General features: G+C 48.4%; 1 protein-coding gene across 1 annotated transcript; it reads left to right on the top strand.

Annotated features, from left to right (window-relative positions):
- Positions 1-2,678: 2,678 nt before the first annotated feature.
- On the top strand, positions 2,679-21,121 carry Gnpda1 (glucosamine-6-phosphate deaminase 1; the record flags this gene model as incomplete). Its single annotated transcript, NM_001281599.1, is given in 6 exon segments — positions 2,679-2,808; positions 5,829-5,930; positions 16,365-16,547; positions 16,939-17,123; positions 19,327-19,501; positions 20,724-21,121. Coding segments are annotated over 6 exon segments (870 nt in total). The 3' UTR covers positions 20,825-21,121.
- Between the last annotated feature and the right edge of the window lie 349 nt (positions 21,122-21,470).

Here is a 21,470-nt window from a genome sequence, read left to right on the forward strand (position 1 = left end):
GAGAGCATTACCGTCTGCACTCACACTGAGGACAGGATTGCCCTACGTTGGTCCTAGCCTTGGTAGAGGTAAGAACTCTCTAGTGGTTGGCTGCTTTGCTTCTCTGATCTTCAGCTTGAACCCCAATATCTGTTTCTGGGTTTTTATCATTTGTGCTACAAAGTTGAGATTTCAGAGAGTAGCTGCTCACTAGCTTTTGAGGTCCCTTTTATGGGGAAGAGTTAGGACCGATAGAAAACAGCTGTGGAGATAATAGACTTTTAGCACCTGAACAGAAGAATAAGGGACCAAGGGCTTAAGGTTTAGGAAACAGAAGTGTATTCTTGCAAGATATGAGACTTAATAATGTTTAAAAATGTGGCTCCTGTTTTGTTTTCCTATGTGGTAGCTTGTGGTGATATATTGTTTATGATTTATTAAAGCTTGCCTGAGAATTCAGAAAGCAAAGCCAGCCTCAAGCTATAGAGATCAGGCAGTGGTGATACACAACTTTAATCCCAGCAGCCACAGATCTAGGACATAGTGAAATATACCTTTAATCCCAGGACTCCGGATTAAGAGGTAGACAGCTCTCTGTTAGTTCAAGGCCATGCTGACTATACGGAATTGATCCAGTTCTAAAAGAAACAGCTTACACAAAGGTGATCTCAGCACCTGGGATCACACAACTTTAATCCCAGAATTAGGGAGATATACAAGACAGGAGCAGGGTCTCAGAGTTGGCACTCAGTCTGAGTTAGTTTCTAGAAACGTTGAGGAGAGCATAGCGGTCTGAGTGAGTCTGAGGAGCAGTGAAGTTAGGAGCAGTTTGAGGTGAGGTGAAGGTAAGAGCTTGTGGCCGGCTGCTTTGCTTCTCTGGTCTTCAGCATGAAGCTTGAACCCCAAGCTTTTATTTATCGTGCTACAGTGGCTCATGCCTTTAATCTGAGCACTGGGGAGGCAGAGGCAGAGGCAGATGGGTCTTTGTGAGTTTGAGGCCAGAGTGAGTTTCAGGACAGCCAGAGTTATGTAGAGAGACCCTGTCTCAAAAGAAAGAGAGAGAGAGAGAGAGAGAGAGAGAGAGAGAGAGAGAGAGAGAGAGGAGGGAGGGAGGGAGGCAGGGAGGGAGGCAGGGAGGGAGGCAGGGAGGGAGGCAGGGAGGGAGAGAGAGAGGAAAAAGAGTTTGGATATAACCTGAGTCATTATTTTGTTGTGTATAGTTGGGGCTGAGACTTGTCTTTTTCATGTATGCACACACGATACACAATTTAGACACAGCCAGCCAACCAGGAAATAGGGTGGACACACAACGGGAAGGGCCCTCCTTACTCTCCTTGTTCTGATCTACATCTCTTGGTGGCCTAACATCCAAGAATTTCGACATCAGTAACCAACCTGACGACTTGCAAGGGAACAGTAGTCCCCCTCCGAGAGGCATCACAAATGAGATTACGAAAGGGCAGTGAGTGTGCCCTTAGCCCAGCTTCCTGGTGACTTGAGCACACGAGGGAGCCCTTTGACCACCGTCGTGTCTGTGTTCCACACTGTAGTCACGAGTCTGTACAACCACACCTTAAAAAAATCTACTTTTCCAGGTCAGAATTCCGTGGGTAAGAATAACAAAACCCACAGACTTATATCCAGATTTAGCTGCAGATTAAGCTGTGTCAAAAGCCCCTTAAGAGCACAGCTAGTGCTCAGTCCTTTAGAATGCACCTCCCCACCGGGGCGCCGGTATCCGGGCTGCTCCTGCGTCAGTGTGCACCTCACTTCAGGCCGGGCCGGGCCAGTGTCGCAGTCAGCAGGCAGAGTCTGTCTGTCCCCCCACGCCACCCCCGGGTCGCGGCGCTCCACTTTGCACGAACGTCGAGGCTTGCACACACACTTTGCACGAACGTATAGGTTTGCACACACTTCTAGGTTTGCACACACACACGCACACCCCACGCACACACCCTGCCTCCACCCCCGGGTCAGGAGGCCGCAGTCGGGGCGGGGCGGGGCCGCCCGGAGTCAGCTGGCGGCGCGCGCACCGCGTGACCCGCGGCCACGTGACCCGCGCGGGCCCAGCCCTCGGCGCTGTCCTCTCTGCGGCCGCGGGAAGCGCGTGTGTCAGCGGGAGCGGCCCGGCGGGAGCCCCCGACCCCCGAACCTGGGTCCCTGACCGGCCTGCAGGGTAACGCGAGTGAGCGCGCGCGCGAGCGCAGGCTGGGTGGGGGCGGGCGGCCAGCCGCTGCCCTGCCGCCGTGGGGCTGCTTGCCGCCCTGGTGCTTTGGGGGAAACTGAGGCCCCTCGCAGCACCGCCCCCTCTGCAGGGCCCGCCGCCCCTCCTCAGTACCCCGCGGCGGCCCCGCTAGCGAAGGGAGCCCGAGCCCCAGGACCCGCCTGGGTGCGGATGAGGGTGTGGGCCCTGTTGCTAGGTGACCGTGGCCTCCGACTGCGCGCGGTGGGGATCGCGCGCGGCCTCTCGTGGGCTGCGCCCGGTTCTGAGGTCCAGGAGGCGTTGACCGGCCCGCCTTACGCAGGGGGGAACGGGCCCAGCAAATTTGGGGCGTTGGGAAGCCCTCCTTGGCCAAGAGCTGGCCCCAAATACCGCCTCCTGGTGGGTGGCGTGGCCCCTGGCCCAGCAGCCTGTTCACCTGTGGGCTGGGAGGAAACCCTGCCTTCCCTTAATTCAGCTTGTTGTCTCCACGTCGCAGGAGGAGATGAAGCTGATTATCCTGGAACACTACTCTCAGGCCAGTGAGTGGGCGGCCAAGTACATTAGGAACCGCATCATCCAGTTTAACCCAGGGCCGGACAAATACTTCACCATGGGGCTCCCCACTGGTATGCGGTGGGGAAGGGAGGGTGGGACGTGTAGGGGCGGGCAGAAACTTTAAAAGGTGCTTTAAAGTACCGTTGGTGCAGTGCCCTCCACGTAGGGGGTAAACAACGCACCTGGCTTCCTGTATGGGTTGGTTCAGGGGCTGCCTAGTCCTGTAAAATCCTGGAACAGAAGAAATCTTGGTGAGGTAGTGTTAGACCTGAGAAAAGCCAGTTCCACAAATGTCTAATTAAAGCAAGCTTTATTTAGAGGTGTGCCAGGAACCGCCCAGCCGGCTGTCTTTCCCAAAGCACTGCACGTGAGGAAGACAAGGCTTTTATAGAGCTCAGGGGTAGGGGGCTTCCAAACGGGGTGGGGGTGGGTAGGCAGGGTTATGGGAGCAGAATATAACAGGTGATCAAAACAAGGTAATCACAGCACGTAGTTATATAGTCTAGGGAGTCCTATAACCTTTTGAAACAAAGTTAAGGTTTCTAGATGGTTATAAATAGCTTTTTGAAACAAAGACGTGACTGCCATTCCTGGAACTTGTAGTACAGTCCAATCCTTGAGAAACAGAGGTTTAATCATAAACAGGAATGAACCTAGTTTGTCCTTATTATAAGATGACTTTTAAGCTTAGGATGAAGGCAGGCTGGTTCTTGAGCAGGAGTGACATCCTAACCCAACCCTGGTGCCCTGGGATGTTCATTTTATGAGATTAATTTCTGCTCTCTGCATGTAGGGGGTACTAGAAAGTCCTGGTCACTGGTCGTGGGAGAATTGAGAAATTAGTCATTCAAATAATTTTCCATGAAGCTTAATAGGTTATAAAACCGAATGTCTTCTGGAAAAAGTCAGAATATTACTTTTTACAGGAAGATACTTTGGTCCGGTGCCTCAGAAAAGTATCCCGAATATTTCTTTCACAAGTGGGGAGGTTGGTCTTTGTGGTTTTGTCTGATCCATCCACTAGAAAGAGACCTTCAAACTTTTTCAGTAAATTACCTAAGGAGCAAATATTTCAGGCTTCAATATTGTAGTTCCTCATTCTTTCACTGTAGGAAGGAAAACAGCCATAGACAATATGTACATGGATGTGTGGGGCTATATGTCAATAAAACTTTATTTGTAGACACATAATTTTCATATGTCATGAGATATTCTTTTGATTAAAGACTATATTAGAAGTTTAAAACCGGTCTTAGAGCTGGAGCGACGGCTCAGCAGGTAAGAGCACTACTGTCCCTGTAGAGGACCCGAGTTCAGTTCCCCGCACTCAGTAGTGTGATCGCTCCAGCTCCGGGAGAGTCAGGGCCTCTTCTCGAGGCTGTAGACCACTTACTCGCATGCACACCCCACAGATACACAATTAAAAGGAAACCCTTTTTGTTTTTTGAGACAGGGTCTCACTAGGAACCATTAGGCTGTCATGGAGCTGGCAGTGTAGACCAGGCTGGGCTCAAACTCAGAGAGATCCGCCTGACTTTCCCCTCATTGCTGGGATTAAAGGAGTGCACTACCGTGTCCATCAAGTACATTTTTTTCTTTTAGCTGTTGAGCCTCCTCTCCAGCTCCAGCTAATAGTTTTTGAGTGCCTGCTGTAAGCCAAGCAGTTAAGCTTCTAGGGATATAGCAACAACATTAAAAAAAAAAAGCATAAATTCCTGCTTCTTAAAGCCTAAATTATAGTGGAGAAAAGAGAGAGTAAACAAGTTAATTAACAAAATACAGAGTACTGTAGAAGACAACAGGAGAAGAGAAAAAACGACACAGAAGAAAGGCTGTGCTTAGTGGGGAGTTGTGGTGGTGGAGACGGTCTCTGGGAAAGCAGTATTGAGGGAAACCCTGTAGAAGTGAGCTAGCCATGAAGTCACTTGAAGGAAGAGCATCCTGCAGAGAGGACAGTGGTGGAGAGACCCTGAGGTGAAGGAGGTGAAGGTGGGCCGGCCTGTACAGCCTTTGTGAGATTAGTACTATGGGGCATGAAGAAGACCCCGCTGGGCTTGGAGGGAGAGTGATCTAGGCTGGATGACGTTGAGTTTTCCCTTCCCATGTCTTTTTGTTTTGTTTTTTTGAGACAGGGTTTCTCTGTGGTTTTGGAGGCTGTCCTGGAACTAGCTCTTGTAGACCAGGCTGGCTTCGAACTCACAGAGATCCGCCTGCCTCTGCCTCCCAAGTGCTGGGGTTAAAGTGGGACACCATTGCCAGGCCCCTCCCACATTTTTTTTTATTTTGAAAATTTTTCAAATATTCAAAAGAATTGAAACCAGCAGAATGGAATAGTACTGTTTCCCTAGATTAACCAGTTAATGGCTTGGCACATTTCCCTTTTTCTCTGGCTCTTATTGTCTGTCTACCTTTGTAATTTATTGTTGGAGCCACATGAAAGCATGTTCCAGATGTCATGACCCTTGGTCCTGAATCTTGCAGCCCTTACCTCCCAAGAATGAAGACGCTTGTTCATAACCCCTATTACCCCTGCGGTCCTAGAGACAGATCTGCATAGTGTTCTGCAGTGTCGTCTGGTACCCAGCCTGTGTTCAGAACCTTTCCCCAAAGGGCTACATTAGGTTTTCTTTCTTTCTCCTTGTCAGTAGGCCTGGCTGGGGATTAATCCTGGGTCTTCAAGCCCCTGCCTTGACCACACCCCCATCTGGGAAGTTTAGTTTTAAATTAACCCAGTATCCAGTTAGGGTTCCTGTATCAGCTGGCTTCTTCAATCTTTTACTGTCATGTGGTCCTGCTGGTTGTTTACCTGCTCATGAGACTCAGCCCAGGGCTTTGCTATTGCCCTGATGAGTCTTCCCCGAACTTAGAAGTACAGGGTCACAGCTCAGCTCTCTACATAGTGGTCTCTCCTAGAAGAACATCAGTAATCAAGTCTGGTACTCACTCAGATATTAGTGACCTCTGTAGCTGTGTGGCGGACCCTGGGAGACCCTCACAGTCTTGGCCCCTGGAGCCTGGAGTAGACAGATGGTAGGTGGGGCTGGAGCATAGTGGGACTGCAGATGTGACATTCTCTTTGTGGTTCTCACAGGGAGCACCCCACTTGGCTGCTACCAGAAGCTGATTGAGTACTATAAGAATGGGGACCTGTCCTTTAAATATGTGAAAACCTTCAACATGGACGAGTATGTGGGTGAGTGTCTCCTGTTCTTCCCGATTCTAGGGTACTCACGCTTCTTCTCTCACGGGCTCAGCCTTGGAGAGGAATGGTTTAGTCAGCTATAAAACGGGGCTTACCTAAGTAGTTGTGTTGAGAGGTCATGATTGGTGCAGAGGCTTGATGTGCGTAGCAGACATTTTATTGAGTACTTACTGAATATGGAGATGCTTTCCCCCCTCTGTTGGGTCCCCAACTCCATGCCATTCTCTTTGGAACACCTGTAGATGAGATCCTGGGATCCAGGTTCAGGGTCTACACTGCTTTCTCATGTATACCCTTTCTGTCAGGTACCCTTATGGAGGCTGAGACTTGTGCATTTGATCTTCCATTGTCCCCTCTGACACCCAGTGGTTTCATTTTAAATGTTAAAAAACAAAGAGAAACCTGGTAAAATAAATGTTTACCATCTTCAAAACTGGATATTTTGAAGTAGCCCAACTACTGGGGTTAGGAGAAAGGGTGGAGAAGACAGGACGGATGGCAGCTTGGGAAACAGACGTTTCTGGCTGAAAAGCACCAAATCAAGGCTGCAGAGATGACTTAGTGGTTAGGATCACACGCTGACTTTAACCCCAGAACTAGGAAGGCAGAAGTAGAATCTCATTGAGTTTAAGGCCAGCCTGGTCTACATAGCAAGTTCTGGGATAGCCAGGACAACACAGGGAGACCCTGTCTCAATCCCCTTCCCTGCCAGAAAAGAATACTTACTGCTCTTGCAAGAACCCAAGTGCAGCTCCCAGCACCCACCGCAGGCAGCTTACAACCACCTGTGACCCAGCTGCAGGGACCCAGCACTTCCTTCTGCCGCGCCCGAATCGCCACAGACGCCTTTTTGTTGGGCGCTTTTTAATGCACAGTTCAGTCTCAAGTGCCCTCACACCACGGTGACCCCGTCAGCACTCTGACCGTCAGACTGTGTGTGTGTGTGTGTGTGTGTGTGTGTGTGTGTGTGTGTGTGTGTGTCCCGTTTTCCTCCTCTCACCGTGCTGGAAACCACTGTTCCACTCTGTGTGTCCCCAGCCTGAGTTCTCCAGGCACCTCATGCGAGTCAGGCAATGAACGCATTTTGCTGTTTGTGCTTATGGTATGTACCAGAATTTTGTTTTTGTTTTTGTTTTTCAAGACAGAGTTTCTCTGTGGCTTTGGAGACTGTCCAAAGCCTGCAAAGCTGACTAGCTTGTAGACCAGGCTAGTCTCGAACTCACAGAGATCTGCCTGCCTGAGCCTCCTGAGTGCTGGTTTTAAAGGCATGGCTTTAAATACTCTTGACATTGAAATTCTTTTTAAACATCTTTCGGTTTGAGAAGTGTCACGTCTGCTGCGCGGCCTGTGTCCGAGAACGTGCGGAGGGTGTCGGGTATTGATAACACAGAGACTCGTTCAATGATATAAAGAGAACTTTAAACAGGCTCCAAAAAGGTTCAAGAAAAACTTCCTAAGAAAGGCTCCCACCAGAGAAGCCTCTGCTCTCTCCTCTCCCCTGGCTGGTTCTGCTCTGACCCAGAGGTGGATGTGTGTGGGTTTTTGAAGGTGCGGTTAGTCTTTGGACAAGGTCGAGGTCAGGGCGGTTTCCGTGGGAAGGCCTTTCCCAGGAACTTATTGTATCGTTTTTAGTAAACATGTTTTTACTAAACATTGTCTTACAGCTGCCTACTCCCAGGCAGAAGGGGAAGTGGCCAGGAACTTATTGTATCGTTTTTAGTAAACATGTTTTTACCAAACATTGTCTTACAGCTGCCTACTCCCAGGCAGAAGGGGAAGTGGGTCTCTGCTCAAGGTCTGGTGTTCCCACAATTCACCCCTTTTTATTTTCAAATGAGGCACTCCTGGCTTAGGTCAAGTAGGGTCACCCTCCCTTTCCCGTCTTTGGGGGACCTTGAACCCCTGTTTTAGGTGGGAGGGGTCTTCCCCACAGGTTGCCCGTCATCGGAGATACCCCAACCTTAAATCATCTGTAACCAACCTTCATGGCTATCGGGATTGCCATGGGCTAAGCTAAGCAATACTTGGTTACGGATCTCTTGTCTCTGGAACAAGGCACGTTTGAGCTTGGCATAAAGCCAGAATGCCTACCGCCACTGCCACCATTTCCAGGACCCCCATTGACATAGCGCCTCTCCATTACCATACCCATCACCAGATCTGGGCCATAACATTCTACCAGCCTTCGTCTCTTACAAGGGTAACCCGCATGTGATTTACATTTACAATTTGATAAAGTTTCCAATCGTTTCAAGATCTGCTCAGGAAAGCATTTAGAGAGTGCACTTGCACAGATACATTGGGCACAATCATTGATGTTACACATGTAGCATTATGAAAAATATGAACAATAGTTGTCACATTAGGACAAGTTGCATTTCTCCAGAAAAATACACTGGCCTAGTCGTGATTCCAGAAACAGGAACCATCAAGTGACCATGTCCTGTTCAAATACTGAAAAGAGGCTTTTGCCACTCATAGTCCATACCAATGTCCAAATACTTTAAATGGGTCCTTTTTTCCCCTAAAGGGAAAACTGGCAAAATGAATTCTGTTGTTTCAAGATGTGTCAAGGGCAGACAGTTAGTCTTTCCAGTTCTTTGTTGGCTTCGGGATGAAAACTCACGGGTCCGGAAGGTTAATGCAGCAGGTCTGTTGAGAAACTGGAAATCTCGAACTGACTGTTTTCTTTCTTTCTTGGGCTGTAGATTCGATGACATCAAGAATCAGGAACACTGATTTAGGAGATCTCACTCAAACTGGCTTAGGTAGGCTCCCATGGTCTCAGGTCCAGTTTTTCTCTGCTCCATGCATCTCACTAATTGGTCTGACAGCTGCCGAAGCTTTATTCTTTTCCTACAAGAAAACACAAACATGCCCTCGACCCCAAATTAGGGTCTTCTCCACTGTCTAGTGTATGGATGTCTCCATTTGACCTGAGCAATGGTTGCTCAAGTTCCATCATGCCAGAATCTGTCTGAAGCTCACTGGCATTCACATTATAAAATTTTTAAATGAGGAGTGTATTATTTGATGAGTCATGTGGGGACTGGGGACATTATTCCCCCTTTTTTATTTTCTAAAAAAAATTTCTTTTTTGAACTGTTGAAGCTGGACCATAACAGTAGAAGGATTTGTCTACCCTCCTTGGTTAACTATCTAGGTAAATTGGGCTTACTAAATAACTTTTGAAAATTATTTGAAGTCTGTGAGCAGTCTTTCCCAATCTAACCTGTAGAACTCTCACTAGCTGACAAGGCCTCATTTGTATCTTAAATTTTTCTGTTAAAACATTAACAGACTGGCTGGATGTTCCTTTTGGCTATATTTAACGCAATCTAGGTAGCTTCTTAACTATTTTTGAAGGGATTTAAGTATCCTTTTAATCATATAAGCAGTTCACACTCACACATTCGCAATCACATTTCATACATACCGGTGTGGCCACACCATACATTCAGAACATACATGCATCTTTCAGTCATCCTTTTTCCCTAGGTCATGATTAGTCTGTTGCAATGAAGCTTCCTTAATTGAAATCTATGTAAAAGAACAACTCCAGCCAATCCTTGAACTAAAAAGGTTAAAAAGTCCTATATGTTTTTATCATTCCTTCATTTGAGCTACAGTCATGGGGTACAGCCGTACCTACTCCTTGTAACTCTGTAGATGCAAGGTAGAGAGGCCAGGCTTTTGGCCAAAAGTTTTTAGAGATGACTCACAAAATAGAACTTAAATGTAAACAAAATTTTCCATTCCATATACCTTTGTCTTTGTCTTTTTCTTTAATTAATACCAGTACCAAATTTTTTTTTTTGAGTCAGGGTTTCTCTGTATTGTTTGGAGGCTGTCCTGGGACTTGCATAAAGGTGTGTTGGGATTAAAGCGTATGCCGCTGGGAATCTCTTGGATTCCCCTACTTCCTGACCCTGGTATCAGGTTTAGGAGGGGAAACTCAGAATGTCTAGTTTCTGACTTTTTAATCTCATTGGCAGCAGCCGCTTCCAATGTATTATTGGTGTTATAAAAATTGATGAACAGGGAGCTGGAATGACTAACTGGCATCAACATGGGGGGGAATCCTCACCAACGCCCATATTTCCCTTACCTGAGTGTTCAGCAATGGTTGGATCATCTTTAGCATGGTGAGCATTACTAGTATCCGGAGTAGTATTGGGGTCGACATGCCTGATGCACCGTTCGGGGACCCAAATGGGCTTCTCACTTCCTGGAGGGAAAACACAAACAGCCCCTCGGACCCTAGCTAGTAGGGGAGTGGGTGGCTGCCATTTTCCTGTAATCAAATCCTTCCATCTGACCCATCCCAAGGACTGGGAGGGTTTGTTCCAATGTCTCTCCATAGCAGACAAATTATTATGATCTATGGTCAAAAAATTTAAAATGTAAAGTATGGTGGATAACTGAATATTGGGGGAGGTAACATACTCCCCCTTTTTTATTTTCTTAAAATACTGTTTGAGAGTGGCATGGGTGCGCTCCACAATAGCCTGTCCCGTGGGGTTGTGAGGAATACCAAATGAATGGACAATGTGATGTTCCCTGCAAAAGGCAGCAAAGCGATTGCTGGCATAGGCAGGGCCATTGTCCGTTTTTAGGGCATCGGGTACGCCCATGTAGGCAAAGGCCTGTAGGCAATGAGAAATAACATCTTTAATCTTCTCTCCTGAGTGGAGAGAGGCAAAAATCAGTTTAGAATACGTATCCACAGAGACATGCATATATTTTAATTTCCCTGCCTGCGGCAGGTGAGTGACATCCATTTGCCAGAGATGGTTGGCCCTGAGGCCCCGGGGATTTACCCACTCATTGGGAGAATTATGATAAGGGGCACAATCAGGGCACTGAGAGGTAATCTGTGTAGCTATGGATAAGGGGCACCCAGTGTGAAATTTAATGGAGCGGGCATTTAGATGATACCTCTCATGGAGCTGGTGGGCCAGCTGCTCCTGAGTAAATAAGACCCTAGGGCGGGTCAAGGAGTCAGCAATTTCATTGCCCTGGGCAAGGGGTCCTGGAAGGTTAGTATGTGCACGAATAAATCCCACATAAGCAGGGTGGATGCGCTGCCAAATAAGATGTTGGAGCTGAACTAATAAGGAACGAACCTGGGAGGTTGGAAGAACATATGGAGAAGTTTCTAAAGGTCTAACAATGTTGGCAACATAAACACTATCAGTATATAAATTAAAGGGCTCTCCCTCAAACATTTGGAAAGCCATCAAGCATGCAAACAACTCGGCAGCTTGTGCTGACATCTGCCCTATGGGTACCCTCTTCCGTACCTGAGAAGAAACCACCACCGCGAAACCCTTGGAGGAGCCGTCTGTAAAGACTGAGCGAGCTCCAACTAGAGGGTTCTCCTTTAAAATCTTGGGAAAGATCACAGGGTGTTGTTTGAAAAAAGACATCAAGGGGCTGTTGGGATATTGGTTATCAAACTGTGCGCCTGTAGATGTAATAAACAGGGTCCACCCATCATGGAAGATCTGTAGATGTTCCACCTCCTCCTTACCATAAGGAAGGATAATTTTATCAGGACTCTTTCCAAAGGTTTGAATGCTAAACTTGTGTGCCTTCCACAACAATTGTAAAATGAGATCATAGTAAGGGGTCACTACCTTCTTAGGGAGGCTGACAAATGTACCCAATAAATAGGACCAGTCTGCCAAAACACGGCAGTGGGCGAAAAGCTAGATGAAAGTACAACCAGAACAAGGGGCTGCCCATAATCTATACGCCAAAGGTGGGCTTGCTCTATACTTCTTAACAGCAATTGTAGGGCTTCCCTGGCCTCTGGGGTAATCTGTCTAGGGGAAGTTGGAGCAGGATCTCCAGGAAGAATATCATAAAGCGCTTTAAGGGCCCCTGTTTTAATAGAAAGAGAAGGGCGAAACCATTGCACCTCTCCCAAGAATCTCTGCCAATCATGAAGTGTTTTTAAATTTGAACAATCAATTTGGAGTCTTTGTGGCCGGAGGCCAGTTTGTTGAATTTGATGACCCAAATAAGTATAAGGGGGTCTCTTTTGGATCTTTTCAGGAGCCAAAATAAATCCGCGGGCCTCCAGAAGTTCCTGTAGCTCTGCAAAGGCTATGTAACATTGTCTTTCTTCGGCCGCGGCCAAAAGAATATCATCCATGTAGTGGATAATGTAAAGATCAGGAAACTTACGTCTGAGGGGATCTAAACAGGCAGCTACATAAATCTGGCATATAGTTGGACTATTAGCCATCCCTTGGGGGAGCACCACCCATTGGAAGCGAAGGGCAGGCTCCCTAAAGTTAATCGCAGGAAGGCTAAATGCAAACCGAGGACTATCTTGAGAATGCAAGGGAATAGAAAAGAAGCAATCCTTCAAATCAATGACAATCAAATGCCAGTCTCTAGGAATGGCCACAGGCACGGGCAAGCCAGGCTGCAGAGCCCCCATAGGCTGCATGGTCGCATTCACGGCCCTCAAGTCTTGTAGTAACCTCCATTTCCCTGAAGATTTTTTTATTACAAATATAGGGGTATTCCAAGGGGACGTGGAAGGAACCAAATGACCTGCCTCCAATTGTTCTTGAACTAGCTGGTGAGCCGCCCTTAGTTTCTCCGCTGGTAAGGGCCACTGTTCCACCCATACCGGATCATCTGATAGCCATGTGATGGGTATGGGGGCTGGCGGCGCAACAGTGACCCTCATCAAAAATGGCCAAAACCCTTCCTATCCCCTGGGGCCCTGGTCTCCAAAGGGAGGGATGCCACAGGGCAAACCTCTCCCTGTTCTAGTTTACCTAGTTCCCTCCCCGGGCTCCAGCCCCTCCCTTGCGTCATCTGGGGGCCCCTGCTTTTGGACTTGGGTGCCTGGGTGGTGAGGACCACTCCCATTTCTTGCATGAGGTCCCGTCCCCAGAGGTTAATAGGGAGGCCAGGCAAAACATATGGCTGGAAAAGCCCTGTGTGGCCTTCAGAGTCTTGCCACTTTAAGATTCTGAGGCTTTTTGGGGCACAGCCTGTCCTATTCCCTGGAGGGTCACTGTCCCTTCCTCTTTCGGCCAGGCGGGGGCCAGAATTTATCTGAGAGGACAGAGAAATCTGCCCCAGAATCTAAGACGCCCCTAAAGGACTTGCCTTCTATCTTTAATGTAAGCTGGGGGCGGTTCTCCATAGTGGCTACCCAAAATGCTGCCGGGCCGGTACTTCCAAAACCTTGGTTGCCCCTTTTCTCTTTAATTTTTCTAGCCTCACAAGGAGCTGTAGGGAGAAGGAGTATCTGAGCAATCCGTTCTCCTGCAGGGATGGCAACAACCCCACTGCCCACTGATGTCATTATTTTAATCTCCCCCTCACTATCCTGGTCTATAACACCGGGGTGTACCTGGATGCCTCGAAGAATAGTACTGGACCGTCCCAAAAGTAGTCCGACCGTGCCTGGGGGCAATGGCCCATGCACCCCAGTAGGGAGGGCCTGGATCCCCATTTCCGGTGTTAGGATTGCCCGGGCAGAGGGAGCGAGGTCCAATCCTGCACTCCCGAGGTGGCTCTAAGGAGGTCTGAGATATGAAGGGGTTGCTCTGGGGGAGAAAATGAGTCCTGCCACTGCCCAGAGCAGGGGTCATTGCCCCGTACACATTGGTTTTGGGGCCCTGGGGCGGGGCCCTCCTCCCGTTTCCCTGATTATTATTAGCAGAAAGGAAATTTCCCTCCCTGTCAGTTTTAGAGTAGCAGTTATTGGCCCAATGATATCCCCTTCGACAACGGGGGCATAAACCAGGTCTCTTGAGACCCGTAGTACTATTTTGAGGGCACTCTCTACGGAAGTGTCCCTCCCTACCGCAGCTAAAACATGTTTTTCTCCCTCCCAGAGTAGGTCTTTCTTTCCCCACTTGGGGCCGAATAGCAGCAGCTAACACTTGGCCCTGGATGAAGTTCCCATCAATGTCCCTACAGATCCGGATATAGTCATTTAGACTTTTATTGCGATAGGGGCGAAGGGCTTCCTTACAATATTTATTTGCATTTTCAAATGCCATCTGCTTTATGACTGGCATCGCAGGCCCAATGCCCCCAAATATTCTTTCTGCTACCTGACTGAGACGGTCTACGAAGTCTTGAAAAGGTTCGGAAGGTCCTTGAAGGACTTTGGACAGATGATCCCCTCCTTCCTTGGAAGGCAATGCTTTCCAAGCCCCTTGGGCTGCTGCTGCCACTTGGGCATAGACTGCGATGTCATATTGCATTTGTTGCTGAATGGTGGCGTATTGACCACTTCCGGTAAGCATCTCCACATTTCTCTGGGGCTGTCCGGCCTGTGCATTCCTTTGGGCTGTCTGGCTGCATCTTTCCTGAAACTCACCTCTCCAAATCAAATAATCTCCCCCCGACAGAGCTGCTCTGCAAAGCTGCTGCCAATCGCCAGGTGTCAAATTAAGAGACGCAAAAGATTCCATTAAGGAAAGTGTAAAGGGAGCCTGTGCTCCATAATTTAAAGTTGCCTCTTTAAGTTGTTTTATGTCCTTAAAATTTAAAGGGTTATGACGCCTAATGACCTGTCCAGAATTGTTCGGATCTGGAACTTCCATTACTGGGGCCACCACCGGGCAGCATTGGACCCCTCCTCTGGGTCTTCCCTCCAGGTCTGAGAAGGACTGGGTTATCTCATAGGAGGAGTCCCTTTTTTCAGAGTATGGGGAAGGGTTTCTCTCCCTGTCCTGTCTTTCCTTAATTAGAATCTTTTTTAGTTCTTTTTTAAGGGCCGCGATCTCAGCAAGTAACCGTTCCTTTTCAGACTGTGACGAGTCTGAGTCTGAGCTACTTCCATTTTCTAGGTCTGATAGAGAAGGATATAACCGATTCTGACCGGAGTCCTTCTTTTTGGGTCGCGCCCGGAGATGTCTACCCGTTTTTTGTTGTTACTAAGAGACTCCTCCTCATCCTCACTAACAATGGAGCCTCTAGTTTCAGTCACGGTCTCTTCATCATCACTCTCTGCCCCTGAACTCAAGGAGGCTTGAGTCTCAGTCTCTTGTAACTCTAAAAAAGCCTCTTTTGTGTCCTGAACTACCTGGTGGTGACGAACCTTATCTGTCAAAAGTGCTCCCCTCACTAATCTCCATAAGGAGAATGTCGTAGGGGGCAAGGACTCAGATCCCTCTTTTCGTAAAAGTCTATGAAGATCACGGCGAACCTCCTCCCAATCTGGAATATTTAAGCTTCCCCCAGTAATGAACCATGGACTGGCTCGTTCGATCGATTTTAGAAAGCCTTCTAGGGTTTTAGACTTGACTGCAGTCCCATGTTCTTTAAGTAACTTTTTTAGTTGATACTGCAATGATTCTAGCTTCCCGGAACTATTCCCCATAGTTTCTTAACCCCGTCCACTTACCTCACTTTCACGATCTCAGTGGGACCTCCAATTGTCACGTCTGCTGCGCGGCCTGTGTCCGAGAACGTGCGGAGGGTGTCGGGTATTGATAACACAGAGACTCGTTCAATGATATAAAGAGAACTTTAAACAGGCTCCAAAAAGGTTCAAGAAAAACTTCCTAAGAAAGGCTCCCACCAGAGAAGCCTCTGCTCTCTCCTTTCCCCTGGCTGGTTCTGCTCTGACCCAGAGGTGGATGTGTGTGGGTTTTTGAAGGTGCGGTTAGTCTTTGGACAAGGTCGAGGTCAGGGCGGTTTCCGTGGGAAGGCCTTTCCCAGGAACTTATTGTATCGTTTTTAGTAAACATGTTTTTACTAAACATTGTCTTACAGCTGCCTACTCCCAGGCAGAAGGGGAAGTGGCCAGGAACTTATTGTATCGTTTTTAGTAAACATGTTTTTACCAAACATTGTCTTACAGCTGCCTACTCCCAGGCAGAAGGGGAAGTGGGTCTCTGCTCAAGGTCTGGTGTTCCCACAGAGAAGCTCTGACATTCTCTCCAACCACTTAGTGTTTACGTTGGAGTTCAGGGTTAGCGGGTAACGATGGAAAGAGGGGAGGGACACAAGGTCAGGGTCAAGAGTGTGGTTGCTTCCATCCTCCATGGACTCAGTCTTACCACCCAGCACAGCCGCACAGCGTTCCTAGACTCCAGCTTGTGACCATTCCCTTATGAGAAGGTGATGAGTGTGTGCACCCACAGCCCCAAGCTGATGAGGAGATCAAACTGAGGGTCTCACACATGCTAGGCAAGTGCTTTACCACTGAGCTACAGTGGGGTTCAGAATGAGATTTCCCAGTTCCCAGTCCCCTCCCCCCAATATGTAGCTATAGCCCAGCCCAGCCTGTAGTCACAGATAAAATGGCCATGGTTGATTACACACGAACCCAGTCTGTCCTACATGGTCCGGGGCCAGGCAATTTCCCAAGGGACCCTGCAGCCAGTGTGACCTCCTAGCATTGTCCTTGGCCTGATTGAGTGTCCCCTGGTCCCACAGGTCTTCCTCGAGAGCACCCAGAGAGCTACCACTCCTTCATGTGGAATAATTTCTTCAAGCACATTGACATCCATCCTGAAAACACCCACATTCTGGATGGGAATGCGGCTGACCTGCAGGCTGAGTGTGATGCCTTTGAGGAGAAGATCCGGGCTGCAGGCGGGATCGAACTCTTTGTTGGAGGCGAGCACGGCTACCTAAGAGAGACCCTGGAGAGGGGGGGGGGGAGGAGAAAGAAAGAGACAAGGAACTGTAGAGGGGGAAAGGAGTCTGCAAGCCCTAGAGTTTGGTGTGCTGGATTCCAGCTTTGGGTGAGAGGAAGGGAGGGAGAAGTTGCACTTCCCCGCAGTCTAGAGTGGGAGGGAAGTTATTTACACAAGTCTGAGCTATCTGAGGGTGATGAAAGCATGTCACCAGAGTCTGTGTGCGCCTTAAGTAGAAGAGGTGGGGAGGGCGGTGACCTGACTTAGGGTACAGGTGAGAGAAGAATTGTAGTTTTCTTCAGAGCAGGAGGACGGTTGTTTTTACTTTGCTGGTCCCTGGGACTCATGACGTTGCCCTCCTGTCTCCTCAGGCATCGGCCCCGATGGACACGTTGCTTTCAATGAGCCGGGTTCCAGTCTGGTGTCCAGGACCCGTGTGAAGACTCTGGCCATGGACACCATCCTGGCCAATGCTAGATTCTTTGATGGCGATCTTGCCAAGGTGCCCACCATGGCCCTGACGGTGGGCGTAGGCACTGTGATGGATGCTAGAGAGGTAAGGTTCTAGGCTTTGCCTGCCAGCCTTTGCTAAGGTTGGGGACAGGGGCTATTTTATTATTCATTTTAGCTATACAGGCACCATGTGTACGTTCTTATTAACACAACTCTTCATAAAGAAAGCTAAAATCCCAGCTGGTCTTCACACTGCTTCTCTTCTGCCTTTGAAGGTGAGGTCATTCCTAGGGTGAGGGCAATCAGTCATCTGGGCGTTTTGTCTGTGCCTCAGGGACCAGAGACTGGGCTGGCTCTGCCTGCTTGTGTGCCTCTTTCGTATAGCTTGTGGGCAGAGGTTTCTGGCACCACTGGTGGAGAACTAAGAATTGTACCTACCTGGTTACCTACCGAGCAGATACTTGGTCTTTGTGGTTGGTTACTGTCTGAAAGGACTCTGTTCCTGCAACCCATGGATGCGGTCTCTATAGTACGTGCTTGAGGACAATATATACAGTTAAATGTGATTAGAATGTAGTGAGGTTTTCTCTTAGAAAATCAGGTATCAGCCGGGCGTTGGTGGCGCACGCCTTTAATCCCAGCACTTGGGAGGCAGAGGCAGGCGGATCACTGTGAGTTCGAGACCAGCCTGGTCTACCAAGCGAGTTCCAGGACAGCCTCCAAAGCCACAGGGAAACCCTGTCTTGAAAAACCAAAAAAAAAAAAAAAAAAAAAAAAGAAAATCAGGTATCATTTTAATTTTAGTTTTTTGTAGTTTCAGTTTCCAGCTGTGTCTGAATTATACTTATCTTATTTTTCAAAGCCTATTTCCCTTTCCTTTCCTTTTTTTTGAGAAAGGGTTTCTTTTTTTGCTGTTGTTGTTTTTGGTTCTTTTGTTTTTTTGAGACAGGGTTTCTCTGTATTGTTTTGGAGCCTGTCCTGGAACTCGCTCTGTAGACCAGGCTGGTCTTGAACTCACAAAAATCTGCCTGCCTCTGCTTCCCGAGTGCTAGGATTAAAGGTGTGCGCCACCACTACCTCAGAATCATTTCTCATTGTGTCTGTATGTGTGCGTATGAATTACATGTCACAGCACTCACGGAGCTCACGGGACACTTGTGTGAGTCACTTCTCTCCTTCCCCCATGTGGGACCCAGGGACAGACCTCAGGTTGTTAGGCTTAGCTGCAAGCACCATTGCTTGTTGAGCCGTTCACTGGCTCATGTATTTGATTTTTTTTTAATTATTTATTATGTATACAGCATTCTGCCTGCATGTATGCCTGCAGGTCAGAAGAGGGCACCAGATCTCATTACAGATGGTTGTGAGCCACCATGTAGTTGCTGGGAATTGAACTCAGGAGCTCTGGAAGAGCAGTCAGTACTCTTAACCACTGAGCCATCTCTCCAGCCTCATGTATTTGAATTTTAGAAGCATTTTCTTTTTCTTTCCTGGGTATTATACTCAGTGGGAAATGTCTGTAAATGGTTACTTTCCAATCTCTTTGCTCAAGTCTGTGAGTAAGCATCTAAATCAGGGGAAAGCCAGCTTTAGATTCCCACTGGGAGGCTGAGTGAGGCCCTCGGAGTCTGCTGGCCTCTCGGAAGTACTGAGTACAAGGTTCGGAGGCCAGGCACAGCAGAGAGGCCTTGTGACCTGGAAGGTGGACAAGGGGTGGGATGTGTTTAGAACCGAAGTCGCCTCCCGTGCGTCTGTGTTCAGTTCTTTAACAGAGAGGAGCAGTAGTGGCGCACGCCTTTAATCCCAGCACTGGGGAGGCGGGGAAGACAGATCTCCAGTTCAAGGCCAGCCTGGTCTACAGAGCGAGTTCTAGGCTAGCCAGAGCTACACGTAGTGAGAGCCTGTCTTAAATTTTTCAAAAACCGAAAGGAGCAGTTGTCTGCTCAGAGGTGGGAGTGGGGGCGTTGGGATGAAAGTCTGCAGAGCTGAGTCCCTCGGGGTCACCTTTCCGCACTTGTGCTCCTGGTATCTTAGCTCTGGAGTGTGGCCACATCTTGTAGAAACAAATAGAAAACGCCAGGCCGGTCACACTAGCACTTTCAGTGCTCTGAACTTGAAAGAGAGCAGATGTAGGGACAGCCTTTGTGAGAGTCGACCTCCGGCCCCAACACGACTCCCACCATGGCTTCCCACGAGGCTGCGTCTCATCACTGACCCACGGCTTCCCACGAGGCCCCATCTCCATCACTGACCCACGGCTTCCCACGCAGCCGCGTCTCATCACTGGTCTGTTTTCTGATCCCCAGGTGATGATTCTCATCACAGGCGCTCACAAGGCTTTTGCTCTGTACAAGGCCATTGAGGAAGGCGTGAACCATATGTGGACTGTGTCCGCCTTCCAGCAGCATCCCCGTACCGTGTTTGTGTGTGACGAGGATGCCACCTTGGAGCTGAAAGTGAAGACGGTCAAGTATTTCAAAGGTTAGACTCAGCAATGGAGAAGGCCCCAGGCTGGGTGGGAGGCAGGGAGGTGTGGATCTGCTTTCATTCTGGGCTTGCTTTGCTTTATTTGAGTAGCTCTGGCTGGCCAAGAACTCTCTTTGTAGATCAGGCTGGCTTTGAATTCAGAGATCTGCCTGCCTCTGCCTCCGGAGTGCTGGAATTAAAGGTGTACACCACCACACCCAGCACCTGTTTTGTTTTTTGTTTTCAGACAGGGACTTACTTTATAGTCTCCAAGTAGTAATCCTGCCTCAGACTCCTGGGTGCTAGAATTAGAGTCATTACTACCACACTCAACTTACTCTGCTTACTCTGGCCATTTTAATCATCACCTATGAGGTGCGTGTGTGCGTGTGTGTCTGTATGTGTGCATGCGTGCATGCGTGTGTGTGTGTGTGTGCGTGTGTGTGTATGAGAGACATGTGTGCATGTCAGTGTGTGTCTGTATGTGTGCGTGCATGTGTGCGTGCGTGCGTGCGTGCGTGCGTGTGTGCGTGTGTGTGAAGATCAGAGGGAAGTTGTGGAGTTGGCTCTTTCCATCCACCTTATGTTAGTTCTGGGGATTGAACTCCAGGTGATGAGGCAGCAAGCACCTTTACCCATTGAGCCATCTTGCTGGCCCACCACCTCTGATCTCAGTAATAATAAACTAAATGATAATCAAGCCCTACAGTTCACAATAGGTCATTCCTTTTTCTGTCCATGCCTGGAAGGATCTGTCTCTGGAAATGGTGGCTGAGGAGACAGGAGATGTAGGTACAGACCATAGGGCTGTGGTAATCTTGCGAGATGGAGCCTCGCATTTTCCCTGTCAGTCCTCGTACAGGCGTTGCTCCTGTAGCTGGGGCTCTAAACCAGCTTTGAGGATGCCTACTAGGACAGTTTAGAGTGTAGCTTTTCTAGAGTGCCTGCCCAGTAATGGTAAAACCCCAGCTGTAAGCAGACTTACATGACAGTCCTCATTCATTAAGCAACCAAATTAGAGTTTGCCCTTTGCTAAAAAGATTAATGTTTAAACGGTCCTCTCCCACAGTGGTCAGACTGACTCATTTGTGAACCCTTGTCAGTCCCCAGAGTCAGCTGTGTTGAGTGTTTGGAGGTCACAGGGATCAAGGGGCCACTAGAGCCTGTGTTCCTCTTGACAGTTGTGAGCTTTTGCCTCTGCCTACATTGACTGCTGTTTGCTTTAAATTCGTTACAGGTTTAATGCTTGTTCATAACAAGTTGGTGGACCCCCTGTATAGTATCAAGGAGAAGGAAATTCAGAAAAGCCAGGCTGCTAAGAAGCCATACAGCGACTAGCCTGTGCCAAGTCACGAGTACCTCCGAGCGAGACAGGCAGGTCTTTCTGGAAACTGTAAGAGAGTAGGATTACTTCGCTTCAGTTCACTGTGGTTGCTGCAGACCCTTTTGGCTAGGAACATACTGGCTGTGGGGAACATTGAGTTTAGCTATGGAGAACAGTGTTTATAACTTTTACCTTTTTCAGTCCTGGGGTTTGAACCTAGGGCCTTGCACATGCCAGGCAAGTGCTCTACTGAGCTATGTCTCCAACTTGTTTACAATGTGATATTTTCTATTAAATCTAATATTTTCAAATAAAATGTGTCATTTGTGAATTCTGATGTTCTCCTGAGTCACTGTTCCATTGCAGTGAAGATACACCGTGACCATGGCAATTTACAGAAGAAGGACCATTTAATTGGGACTTGCTTGAAGTTTCAGAGGGCTAGTTCATCATCATTATGATTGAGAGTAGCAGCAGGCAGGCATGATGCTGGAGCAGTAGCTGAGAGCTTACATCTATCTTATCTGAAGGATGGAGGCAAATGAAGAGAGACAGTAGGCCTGGTGTGGGCTTTTGAAACTTGAAAGCCCATCCCCAGTGACATATCTCCAACAAGGCCACACCTCCTAATCCTTCCTAAATAGTCCACTAACTGGGAAC

Source organism: Mesocricetus auratus, unplaced genomic scaffold, assembly GCF_017639785.1.
Source record: "Mesocricetus auratus isolate SY011 unplaced genomic scaffold, BCM_Maur_2.0 Super-Scaffold_6730, whole genome shotgun sequence".
NCBI lineage: Eukaryota > Metazoa > Chordata > Mammalia > Rodentia > Cricetidae > Mesocricetus > Mesocricetus auratus.